General features: G+C 38.7%; 1 protein-coding gene and 1 non-coding gene across 5 annotated transcripts in view; one reads left to right on the top strand and one right to left on the bottom strand.

Annotated features, from left to right (window-relative positions):
* The window catches only part of UBR3 (ubiquitin protein ligase E3 component n-recognin 3), a 154336-nt gene that overhangs the window by 33952 nt on the left and 107475 nt on the right, over positions 1-12909 (top strand). For 2 of the 4 annotated variants that reach the window (XM_060177742.1, XM_060177739.1), the window contains exons 3-5: positions 4388-4546; positions 6458-6601; positions 7986-8035. In XM_060177742.1, coding sequence (XP_060033725.1) covers positions 4388-4546; positions 6458-6601; positions 7986-8035 — 353 coding nt within the window. The remainder of the gene's footprint in view (positions 1-4387; positions 4547-6457; positions 6602-7985; positions 8036-12909) is intronic. The other 2 variants (XM_060177740.1, XM_060177741.1) reach the window with 2 other exon arrangements.
* Positions 11404-11510, bottom strand: LOC132534485 (U6 spliceosomal RNA). The gene has a single exon (XR_009546195.1). It is a non-coding gene; the product is annotated as a U6 spliceosomal RNA (small nuclear RNA).

The raw sequence follows: 12909 nt of genomic DNA, 5'->3' as shown, positions 1-12909 counted from the left end.
GACAGCTATTTTTTCCCTTTTTTAAATTAAAATTTTTTTTCTTCCATTTTTTATTGACAGAGAGAAATTGAGAAAAGGAGAGATACAAAGGGAGAGAAGAAATACACCTGCAGACCTGCTTCACCGCTTGTGAAATGTCTCCCCTGCAGTTGGAGGGGGTGGGGGCTGGAACCCAAATCCTTGGGCTTCTTGCTACATGTGCTTAACTGGATGTGCCCCCAGCTGGCCCCTGTTGATTTACATTCTTCAGTTAAATATTTGGGTGGTGGTGGCGGCAGCTGCTGCTGCTGCTGTTACTACTACTACTGTTCAATTATTTGCAGAGCCAGGGTCTCAAGCATCTGAAATTTCATTACTTTTGACACTTTTTTATTCAAATAGAGAGGGGGGGGTGAGAGCTTCCTCTGGTGCTGTGTCACCTATCAGACGGTGTAGAGGCTCAAAATTGGGCCACAGTTATGGCATGGAGGCTGCTCTACCAGATCAGCTTTCTTTCCAGCTCCAAAATATTTGGATGTAGATTTCCTGAGGGGGCCGAGTGGTGGCACACTTAGTTGAGCACCAATGTTGCAAATGCTCAGGGACCCAGGTTTGAGCCCCTGGTCTCCACCTGCAGGGGAAAGCTTTATGAGTGGTGAAGCAGTGCTGCAGGTGTCTTTGTCTCTTTCCCTCTCTACCTACCCCTTCCCTCTCGATTTCTGGCTGTTTATATCCAATAAGTAAATAAGGACAATTAAAATATTAAAAAAAAACATTTAAAAAAGGGAGTGCAATTAAAAACGTTTCTAGCCTGATTTTGTGTATTTCAGGTATCAACTAGTGACACGAAACAAAACTTTTTATGATGTTTCATTTATATTTGTAATGGTATTTGCATTTTTATCAAGAAGGTACTGAGTATTGCATTACTTTTAGAAGGTTTAAATTTACACTAGAGTTTTTTCAAACCATTCTTATTGGCTTGGGAAGTGTTAAGTTCCTGGAGTCTCAAACTTTTTTTTTTTTTTTTTTTTTTTAACCAGAGCACCTCAGCTATGGTTTATGGTGGTTCAGGAGACTGAGGCTGGGACATTGGAGCCTTAGGCATGAGAGTCTTTTTGCACAACCATTGTGCTGTCTACCTCTGCCCTGGACTTTCAGACTTGAAGCCTTGAGTTTTCTCCCTGATATCACATAAGCCAGTGTGATGCTGTGGTTCTCAGTCTCTCCCATTAATAGACACTTAAAAATATATATATGTACATATATATGAACATTTTGAGTCTCTAAAAAAATAATTTTATTTATTTACAAACCAGAGCACCAGTCACTCTGATACATGATTGAGTTCTCAACCTCATGTTTTGTCCACCTCTTGGGCTACTTGTTTGAATTTTTATTTCTATGTATTATTTTTTTCTAAGAATAATTCTAAAAATCTTAAGGGAGAGAGAGAACAGAATACCACTCTGTCATAGGTGATGCTGGGAATCATCTCTGGGACTTCAAGCATAAATGTACGGTGGCCTATCCAGCTGCATTAGAAAGGTTTTTTTTTTTTTTTTTTTTGCCTCCAGGGTTACTGCTGGGTCTCTGTGCCTGCACTGTAAATCCACTGCTCTTGGAGGCTGTTTTTTTCCCTTTGTTCCTCTTGTTGTTTATCATCATAGTTATTGTTATTATTATTATTGTTGTCATTGCTGTTGTTGGATAGGACAGAGAGAAATGGAGAGAGGAGGGGAAGACAGAGGGGGGAGAGAAAGATAGACACCTGCAGACCTACTTCACTGCTTGTGAAGTGACCCACCTGCAGGTGGGTAGCTGGGGCCTCGAACTGGTATCCTTACGCTGATGCTTGCATTTCGCTCCACATGTGCTTAACCCACTGCACTATTGCCTGAATCCCAGAAAGTTTTAAATTCAGTTATGTAGCTAAGACATATTTTATTTCCTGTCTAGTGTCATTAAATTACAAGGACATTATCACATTTTTATAATCTAAAATTATATTATCACTGTGAGCACATGTGCTTTTTATTTCTATATTTTAAGCAAAAAGGTTAATCCTTTATTAATTCTCTAAAGTTGTGTGTTTTATAACAAAGAAATATTTTGATTTAGTCCCCAAGAACTCCTTATGAAATAAAGGAACCAGAGACCATCTGCATTACTGAAGTTGCTTGAGATATTATGTCTCATAGACTATTTAACAGACTTTTTGGGAACTCACACTTTGTACCAAAAGAAAAATTGGTAGAAAAAGTTTATTATTAGAAAATTGATGTAGAGAAACAATTTATTATGTTTTTTTTTTTTTTTTTTTTTAACCAGAGCACTGATCAGCTCTGGTTTATGGTGGTGTGGGGGATTGAACCTGGGACTTCGGAGCCCTAGGCATGACAGTCTGTTTGCATAACCATTATGTTATCTACCCCATCCTTATGAAAAATCTTAAAACATAACACTATTTCAATAAAAATGTAATTTACACAAAGGTAAATTACATTCTTTTGGTAACATTTAGTTGATGTAAAATGTAAATAGTACAGGGTTGATAATTATCAGTTACAGTTATCTAAAACAAGTGCATGGAACCACTTTTAAAAATTTTTTCTTTTTCTTTTTTATTTTGTTGCCATTTTTTATTGTTGTAGTTATTGATGTCGTTGTTGTTAGATAGGACAGAGAGAAATGGAGAGAGGAGGGGAAGATTGAGAGGGGGAGAGAAAGATAGACACCTGCAGACCTGCTTCACTGCCTGTGAAGCGACTCCGGGTTCGAACCCAGATCCTTAAGCTGGTCCTTGTGCTTTGTGCCACGTGCTCATAACCCGCTGCTACCGCCCGACTCCCGGAACCACTTTTTTTTTTTTGTCTTAAGCTTTAAGAAGTTAAGGTTCATGAATATTTCCTTTCTTTATATACTTCTTGTGTTCAGCATTAATTTCTTTCTTTTTAAAAAAAATATTTATTATTGGGTAGAGACAGAGAGAAATTGAGAGGGGACTAGAGAGAGAGAGCAGGGGAAAGAGGCAGAGACACCTGCAGTCCTGTTTACCACTCGTGAAACTCCCTCCTTGCACCTGGGTCCTTGTGCACTGCTATGTGTGGGCTTAGCCAGGTGCCCACTGCCTGGCCATTCAGCATTAATCTCTATGTCTGTGCAGAAAGAAAATACTTTGTATAGAGATCACTGTTTAGAATTAAAGAAAGAACTTGAAATCGTCTAACCGGAGGTGTACTGGAAGCTCAGAGATGTGTGGTTCAACAGTTATTGAGTTACACCTCTCATTTCACACTACAATCCTTAGACCATTGTCAAGTTTGTGTCAGAGTACTTGGAAACCAAGAGAAATTGTTATTTAAATCTCCAGTATGTTAAGCACTGTAGTCATTAGGGAGATTATGGGATAAATCATATATAGTATTAGCTTTTTACTGTGAAAGCAAGGTTTTTTTTTTTTTTTTCAGGTTTCGATCTCAGGATTTAGTTTTCTAAAATTTCATTATCAAGTTATCTTAGGATGTGAGTTCCTTGGTGGTAGGAGCTTCACCTTTTTTAGTTTTGCTTCTCAGTGCTTATCATAAAGCAGATACTGAATAAATGTTGGGCAAGACTGCTATCCTCATCCTGGCACACAAACTCCCGTATAGGTATTCTTCCCGGAGCCGCGGAGCCGCATATGGCTGATCTATAATTCCGGCTTTCATCTCCTCTCAGCTCTCAGCTTTTCTAAGACTTCTTTTCTTCTCTTAAATAGTCATTTTCGCTTCATCTCCAGTTCTCCTTCCAGCTCTGCCAGGCATACATTGCTTAGTCATCTTAAATTGTTTTAATAAAAACATTCATATATAGAAGAAAAGTTAGTTTGTATTTTAGTTGCTTTGACCTTCAGCTAATGTTTGCTTATATTTTTGGAATATGACAGGATGGGTTATTTGCTACATCGGTTTAAATTTAGAGCTGACATAGTTTAGTCCTAATTTTATTTTATTTTTTTTTACATTATTCTCAATATTACTTTAATTCCTTCTTGCCATACTTTAGGGAGGGATCTTAATGTTAAGAAAAAGTTAACACTAATTTTAAAATGAAGTTATGGTTACATATTTGGAATTCCATAGCTTTCAAATTAGTATTTTTTTAAGCACAGATTAAATACTTAATACCCTATGAATTCATCTCTTTTTTTCCTGTTGGCCTTCTCTTAGAGAATTGAATTTCTTGGTTAAGTTAGAAAAAAAAGTATGTATCTGGGCAAATACATACTTTTTCAAAAGAGCTCTTATATTAAAATTTTGGAAAATCTTGTCATCTAAATCACTATGAAAGAACAAAATATTGTCATTTCTAGCTAAATATTTAAAAGAAAGTTAATTGTATGCTATTATTACTATTATTTTTTAAGCAGCTGATGTGCCATCAGAGAAAGACCTTAATAAAGTCCTTCAGCTTTTGGAACCTCAAATTTCCTTTTTAGAAGATCTAACAAAAATGGGAGGAGCAATGCGGTCTGTTCTTACTCAGGTTTTGACAAACCAACAAAACTACAAAGACCTGACTTCTGGTAAGTAAAATGCTAGAAGAAAATTAAAATTTATTTATGTACCTATAGTCATAAGAAAGTATGTGTTTGGAACTTAAAAGTATTAAAGTACAGATATTTTCCCCATAGAATTAAAACCTGGAAGTTATTAAGAATATTTATTTTATGAATGAGGAAACTGAACCCCAGAAGAAATGAAATAACCAGTTGAAGACTTAACAACTAACTTATTTTGGCACTGGAACTTGAACCCAGGTCTCCCCCTTTTTGGTGTGACATTCATAGTTATATTCTGTCTTTTCTACTCTGCGCAACAGCAATATCTACTTCTATGCCTTCAGTTTTGGCATTTTAAACTTTTGGGCTGTATTGCTCAGAATTTTAAAATAGTTTATGTTGGAAAACTTGAATTTGTTGTGGGTGTTCATATATGATGTACATTTAGATAAGATGCTTCGATTTTTACATCTGAGTTTAGCTTAGTTTTTTCCTTTCCTCTCTCTGTTTTTATCTTCATATTTTTTTCCTTCCTTCCTTCCTTCCTTCCTCCCTCCCTCCCTCCCTCCCTCTGTTTGTTTGTTTCTTTCTTTCTGGAAGAGAATGTCAGAGAGGCAGAGAGTGAAAGCAAAACCACAGTACTGAAGCTTTCATCAGTGCCATGGGGGCCAGGCTTGAACCTGGGTCATGTACATAGGAAAGCAGCACTCTATCCAGTTGAGCTATTTTGCTGGTCCTCACTTAAATTTGATAATAAATATCAGTTACTTAAAAAAATCTTACAACTATAACTATAATTCTTTTCTTTCTTCTTTTTTTTTAAAAACTATAATTCCTTTAAATAGCATTCATTTTACTTTTCCATCAATACCATGTTTTGAAATTTGGTTGTTTTGTTTCTTTGGAATAGTGAAATTTAGTGTGTGTACTACTGGCAATGTGTTATTTAAAGATAGTTTCACCGAAGTATTTGTATTTTTGATAAGTATTTATTAAATACCTACTATATATTTGACTTTGGGTGAGGTGCTAGAGGTTGGAGCAGGGAAGACAAGTAGTAAATCATGTAATCCCATGTCTGCCCATCTATAAAGTTTATGATTTAGCAGCACAGGAGGTGGCATGGTGGGTAGTGTTGGGCTCTTAAGCAAGAGAATCTACAACTTACTTCATTTTGCTACCTTCTAGGTTGCTTTTCCCCTGTATTTAAATAATAGGAAATTATTGATGCTTGTAAAGACAGGAAACCAAAATTTAGCTTATGTACTTTTTATATATATTTTTTTGCCTCCAGGGTTATTGCTGGGATTCGGTGCCTGCACTATGAATCCACTGTTCCTGGAGGCCATTTTTCCCATTTTGTTGTCCTTGTTGTTTATTGTTTTTATTATAATTGCTGTTATTGCTGTTGGATAGGACAGAGAGAAATCGAGACAGGAGGGGAAGGTAGAGGGGGAGAGAGACATCTGTAGACCTGCTTCCCTGCTTGTGGAGGGACCCCCCCTGCAGGTGGGGAGTCGGGGGCTCGAACTGGGGTCCTTATGCTGGTCCTTGAGCTTTGCGCCATGTGCGCTTAACCCACTGTGCTACCGCCTGGCCCCAGCTTATATATTCTTTCAATCAGAGTGAGATTAATATTAATATTAATTTAAGATATATAACCTGCTCTGGCTAGGGGATAACTCACCCTAGAGCATATGCCTTCTGTTCGACACCCTGTTATCACATGAGAGCACTATGTTCTGGGATTAATACCAAACGTGAACACAAAAATGGTATCTGAAGACCTTTTATAGTCATGCTTAGTTTTGTCTCTCCATTAAAACATGCACTTATTAGATACGCATTTTTTTTTTTTTTGCTAAGATTGCTGCACCTAATTATATTTTAAATGGAATCTTTTTTCCTGATTTTAAATTTGTTTTAAACAATTAGGTCTTGGAGAAAATGCTTGTGCAAAGAAGAGTCATGAAAAATATCTTATAGCTTTGAAGAGCTCTGGACTTACATATCCGGAGGATAAGCTTGTCTATGGTATACAGGATGCCTCTCCTGGCACTAGCACTTTGGCAGGTCAAGGTTTGTCTATTACTAACATTTACACAATGCTAACTTTTCTGTATTAAAACAGAATGTATCTCAAACTTTTCATAAGTTTGAAGAAATTTCTATTTTATTAATTTAAGTTCATTTGAAATTTTGATTCTAACTCATCAAAAATGTAACTGTCGCTGTTTAAGAGTAGACCAGACCAGACCAGACCAGACCAGACCAAACAAAACCAAACAAAACAAAGTCTGGGGAGACAGCATAATGGTTATGCAAAAGAATTTCATGCCTGAGGTTCTGATGTCCCAGGTTCAATTCCCAGTACTACCGTAAGCCAGAGCTGAGCAGTGCTCTGCACCCTGTTTCTCTCATTAGTATAATAGCTAAGCAAAGTACTAGCAAAACTTTAAAAAAATACATTTTATTTATTTATTCATGAGAAAGCTAGGAGGAGAGAGAAAGAACCAGACATCACTCTGGTACATGTGTTGCCGGGGATCGAACTCAGGACTTCATGTTTGAGAGGCCAATGCTTCATCCACTGTACCACCTCCCAGACCACCTAACAAAGCTTTTAGTAAACTATGGCTTACAGCTAAGTAGAAAGAGATACTTTTGAAAGAGATACTTTTGAAACACCACTTGTGATTTTAAATCTAATTTTTCATTGGAGAATTCCTATTGGGGGAAAGAATACAGATTGGGAGGTGACACAGTGAATAAAGTATTGAATGGGAAAGCAGAGAGTTTGATATCCAGCATCACACGCATAGTAAGAGTGATGTTCTGGTCTTCCCCCTCCATGAATAAATGAATAAATAAAACCATTAGGTGTAAATTTATTAGAGATACATACTGAGCACTACTAAGATATGAGGTATTTTGACCTAACAAAACTTTGCTTTTTAAAAAATTAATTAATTCCCTTTTGTTGTCCTTGTTTTTTTTATTGTTGTAGTTATTATTGTTGTCGTTGTTGTTAGGACAGAGAGAAATGGAGAGAGGAGGGGAAAACAGGGGGAGAAAGATAGACACTTGCAGACCTGCTTCACCGCTTGTGAAGTGACTCCCCTGCAGGTGGGGAGCTGGGGGCTCGATCCGGGATCCTTCCACCAGTCCTTCTTTTGCGGCACCTGTGCTTAACCTGCTGTGCTACCGCCTGACTCCTGCTTTTCTTTTTTTAAAGTATGTATTTATTTATACCAAAGCACTGACTGCTCAACTCTGGCTTATGGTAGTACTGGGGATTGAACTTGGGACCTTTGATGCCTCAGGCATGAAAGTCTTTTTGCATAACCATGCTTCTATCTCCCCAGCACCAAAACTTTGCTTTTAGATATTATGTCAAAATAATTTTAAAGTTAAATAATATGCAATAACTATGAAAAGCAACTTTCTTGTTTTCTTTCTAAAGGTTTTGCAGGTACAACAGCCACATTGGGACAACTAGACTCTTCAGATGAGGTGAGATTTTAAATAATGAAACTTAAGAAAACAGAATTTTTGAATTTTTAGAATGATGCAGACTTACACATATTATCTATTTTAAATTCTTCATTTCATAGATAAGAACTTTGAAGCCCAAAATCAAACTATTTAGTCCAGATCATAGGTCATTAATGATAGAACCAGAAATACAGGGGCCGGGTGGTGATGCACCTGGTTGAGCACACATGTTACAACGCACGAGGACCTGGGCTCGACCCTGCAGGGGGAAAGCTTCACGAGTGGTGAAGCAGGGCTGCAGGTATCTCTCTCTCTCTGTCTCCCTTTCTGTCTCCCCCTTCCCTCTTGATTTTTCTTTTCTTTTTTTTTTTTTTAATATTTATTTATTTATTTCCTTTTGTTGCCCTTGTTGTATTGTTGTAGTTATTATTGATGTCATCATTGTTGGATAGGATAGAGAGAAATGGAGAGAGGAGGGGAAGGCATAGAGGGGGAGAGAAAGATAGACACCTGCAGACCTGCTTCACCGCCTGTGAAGCGACTCCCCTGTAGGTGGGGAGCTGGGGGCTTGAACCGGGATCCTTACACTGGTTCTTGTGCTTCGCGCCATGTACACTTAACCCGCTGTGCTACCACTCGACTCCTTTTTTTTTTTTTTAATTTTTATTTATAAAAAGGAAACAGTAACAAAAAACACAGGTTAAGAGGGGTACAACTTCACACAATTCCCACCACCAGAACTCTGTATCCCATCCCCTCCCCTGATAGCTTTCCTATTCTTTATCCCTCTGGGGTCATTGTGGTATGCAGAAGGTGGAAGGTCTGGCTTCTGTAATTGCTTTCCCACTGAACATGGGCATTGACAGGTGGATCCATACTCCCAGCCTGTCTCTCTCTCTCCCTATTGGGGAAGGGCTCTGGGGAATCTGAGCTCCAGGAAGGACATATTGGTGGGGTCGTCTGTAGGGAAGTTCTGGTTGGCATCATGCTAGCATCTGGAACCTGGTGGCTGAAAGGGGAGTTAACATACAAAGCCAAACAAATTGTTGACCAATCATGGACCTAAAGGCTGGAATAGTGCAGATGAAGAGTGTGTGTGTGTGGGGTTCCTCCATTTTGTAGATAGCTAGTAGGCATATTTTAGCTATATTCCAAAGGACCTGTGGCTATACTAGTGTTTTTTTTTTTTTTTTTTTTTTTTTGCCTGAGCCTGAAATCTGATATGCAGGTGGATCCTAATTGTAGTCTGGGGAGATGATGTCATGGCTGGCAGAAGGACCAGAAAGCTGGATCAGGGAAGAGGAGCTCCCAAATATGGGAAAGGTGTATAGATATTGTTGATTGTAAACCCCGTCGATTTGTTGTGATCTGGGGCCCATATTCAGCTTAGGAGCCTATGTGACCTCAACATCCCTGTAGATCTGAGCTCACATTCTGTGGTCATGAGTAGGAACATTCCAAGCTGCCCCAATATCAGGACCCATCTTCCTCAGGTGTGGCATAGAGTATATTGTCCATCCTCCCTTCAGAGGATGGAACATTCTCTACCATTGTTGATCCAAGTTGAGGGCAGGGTCCTATGGGGGCCCACAAAGGGGTCTGTTGTGTTGTTCCTGATAGAGATGACCGGTGACAATGGAGAGAGGAATTTATTCAAGGTCTAGGCCCATCATGTCTGTTTGGGAATCTCAGGACTCCCTGATTAGGGCCCCCGTCTTGATTTCTCACTATCTCTGTCCAATAAATAAATAGAGATAATAAAAAAATTAAAAAAAGAAACTTAAAAAAAAAAAAGAACCAGGAATACAAATAGGTTGCATATTGTTTTATGTAATCAGATCAAATGGTTAAATTTTCCTTTTTAAAATTTATTTTACTAAGAATTAATAATACTGATTTAACACTGGTTAGCAAATTTTAAGATTTTAAAAAACACTGGCATCCTGCACATGATGAAGCAGGTGCAGGTTTCTGGTGAGCTATCTTGCTGCTCCTTGTAGTCGATTTTTTATTTACCACCATATAATTTAATTTCTTTCTTTTTTTAATATAATTTAATTTCTATAGTAGTATTTATCCTAAAAATGGTTTCCACAAAAATGCAGCATTTTATGGAATTCCATTGAAAAATTGCTTTAGGGGACCAGGTGGTGACACAGCTGGTTGAGCGCACATGTTATAATGTGTAAGGACCCAGGTTCAAGCCCCTGGTCCCCACCTGTAGGGGGAAAGCTTTGCGAGTGGTGAAGCAGTCCTGCAGGTGTCTCTGTCTCTTTCCTTCTCTATCACCCTCTTCCCTCTTGATTTATAGCTTTATCTATCCAATAATTAAAGATAATAAAAAAATGTTTAAAAAAAAAGAAAAATTGCTTTTTTCAGGGCTGGGCAGTGGTATACCGAATCAAGCAAACACAGTGTGCAGGCCCCAAGTTCCTGAAGGAGGAAAAGCTTAAAGACCTTTGAAAACAGTGCTGTCTGTGGGTGTCTCTCTTTCTCTCTCTCCCCTCTCCCCTTCTCTCTGTATTTTCCCCTTTCCTCTTAATTTCTCTCTGTCTAATAAATAGTAATAGTAAAAGTCTTATCCACCATCCGTGGAGCAACTCCAGTCCAGTGGTCCTCTTCATGCGGTGCCAGGGTTTAAACCTGAGGATTTGTGCCTGGGCAGGAAGGCATGTGTGCACAGCTGGGTGCGTTGTCTCGGCAGCTCAGTCTCATTTCGTACAATTTTAAAGAGTTTTCAGGGGCCGGATGGTGGAGCACCTTGTTGAGCACTCATGTTACAGTGTGCAAGGACCCCTCTTTGAGCCCCTGGTCCCCACCTGGGGGGGGAACTTTGTGAGTGGTGAAGCAGGGCTGCAGGTCTCTCTGTCTCTCTCCCTCTCTATCTCCTCCTACCCTTTAGATTTCTGGCTGTCTCTATCCAATACATAAATATATATATATACACCTATACATGGAAAAGAAAGAAAAAGGAACTTTTCAGGGGCTGAGTGGTGGTGCACCTGGTAGAACATATGTTACAATGTTCAAGGACCCAGGTTCAAGTCCCAGTGATCTGTGAAGCAGCTCTCTTCTTTTCTGTACCCCCTTCAGTCTTGATTTGCTGCCTTAGGAATGAGAGCCGTTTTGCATAACCATTACACTGTCTCCCCAGCCCCAGTTTGGTTTTCCTTTGAGAGAAACCTGAGCTTTGGAGTTAGGCCTGAATCTGAGTCTTGTCTTATAATATTGCCAGTCTTCTTGTAATATTATTTAACTTCTGAATATCACCTTCCACATGCAAAACTGGTGTAAATTCTAATATTCACATTAAGTGTTATATATCTATATATCTGTATCTCCTATCATGGACCAGACACAAATTAGATTTTTTTTTTTTTAACTGAAAAAACATAGAATACTTCACTAATTTGCGTTCCATCCTTGTGCAGGGGCCATGCTAATCTTCTCTGTATCATTCCAATTTTAGCATATGTGCTGCTGAAGCAAGCACAAATTAGATTTTTTTTTTATTTAATTTTTTTGTTGGATAGGACAGAGAGAAATGGAGAGAGGAAGACAGAGGGGGAGAGAAAGACACCTGCAGACCTGCTTCACTACCTGTGAAGCGACTCCCTTGCATGTGGGGAGCCTGGGGCTCAAGCCAGGATCCTTATGTGGGTCCTTGTACTTTGTGCCATGTACGCTTAACCCGCTGCTCTACTGCCCGATCCCCCACAAATTAGATTTTTTCCTAAAAATTAGATTCTGAATAAAAGTTTTTGCACCTATTGCTCTAAACCTACAAGAGGTTCAAACACTGGGCCATATTATAAACATTTCTGCCCATCTTTTTAGAGAATGTAGCTTCTTTTAAAAAAAAATTAAACTGCATATACTAGAGTAGTGCTCTGGCCTTTCTCATGAAGAACTCTATCTCATATGAAATAAATAAAATAAGTCTTTTTGAAAAACAAAATCTCGAGTTGGCAAGATAGTTTATTTGCATAATGCACTTATGCTGATCCCTGCGCTTTCTGCCATGTGAGCTTAACCTGCTGTGCCACTGTCTGGCTTCTGATAATCTTTAAAAAAAAAAATTATAATATTTATTTATTGGATAGAGATAGCCAGAAATCAAGAGGGGAGTAGTAGATAGACAGACAGACAGACAGACAGATAGATAGATAGGCCTGCAGCAGTGCTTCACCTCTCACAGAGCTTTCCCCTTGCAGGTTGGGACTATGGGCTTGAATCTGGGTCCTTGTGCATTGTAGTATGTGCACTCAACCAGGTGTGCTGCCATCCGGTCTGTCTGTCTGTCTGTCTGTCTGTCTGTCTGTCTGTCTGTGTCTGTGTGTCTCTCTCTGTGTGTGTGTGTGTATCTGTCTATCTAAACTTTTGTGTGTGTGTGTGTGTGTGTGTGTGTGTGTCTGTCTGTCTATCTATCTAAACTTTTGCCCGATTTTTCTATGGTCCTGCCTTCTCTTCCTTTCTAAGTCATACCTATACCTGTTACTACTCCTGAATTTACTCCCCCCCCCCTTCTAACTCCAGCTTCTAATATGCTGTGTCTTTTTTTTTTTTAGAACTTATTTCTTAAACTTGTTGTTTGTTTTAGACTCATCAAGACCTTTTTTTAAAAAATTTATTTCTTTATTGGGGAATTAATGTTTTACATTCAAAAGTAAATACAATAGTTTGTACATGCATAACATTCTCCAGATTCCCATTTAACAATACAACCCCCACTATGTCATTTATCATCCTTCATGGACATGTATTCTCCACACCCACCCACCCACCCACCCCAGAGTCTTTTACTTTGGTGTAATACTCCAATTCCATTTCAGGTTGTGTTTTCTTTTCTGGTCTTGTTTTTCAACTTCGGCCTGAGAGTGAGATCATCCCAT

Source organism: Erinaceus europaeus, chromosome 18, assembly GCF_950295315.1.
Source record: "Erinaceus europaeus chromosome 18, mEriEur2.1, whole genome shotgun sequence".
NCBI lineage: Eukaryota > Metazoa > Chordata > Mammalia > Eulipotyphla > Erinaceidae > Erinaceus > Erinaceus europaeus.
This window is presented reverse-complemented; position numbering and strand designations above follow the sequence as displayed.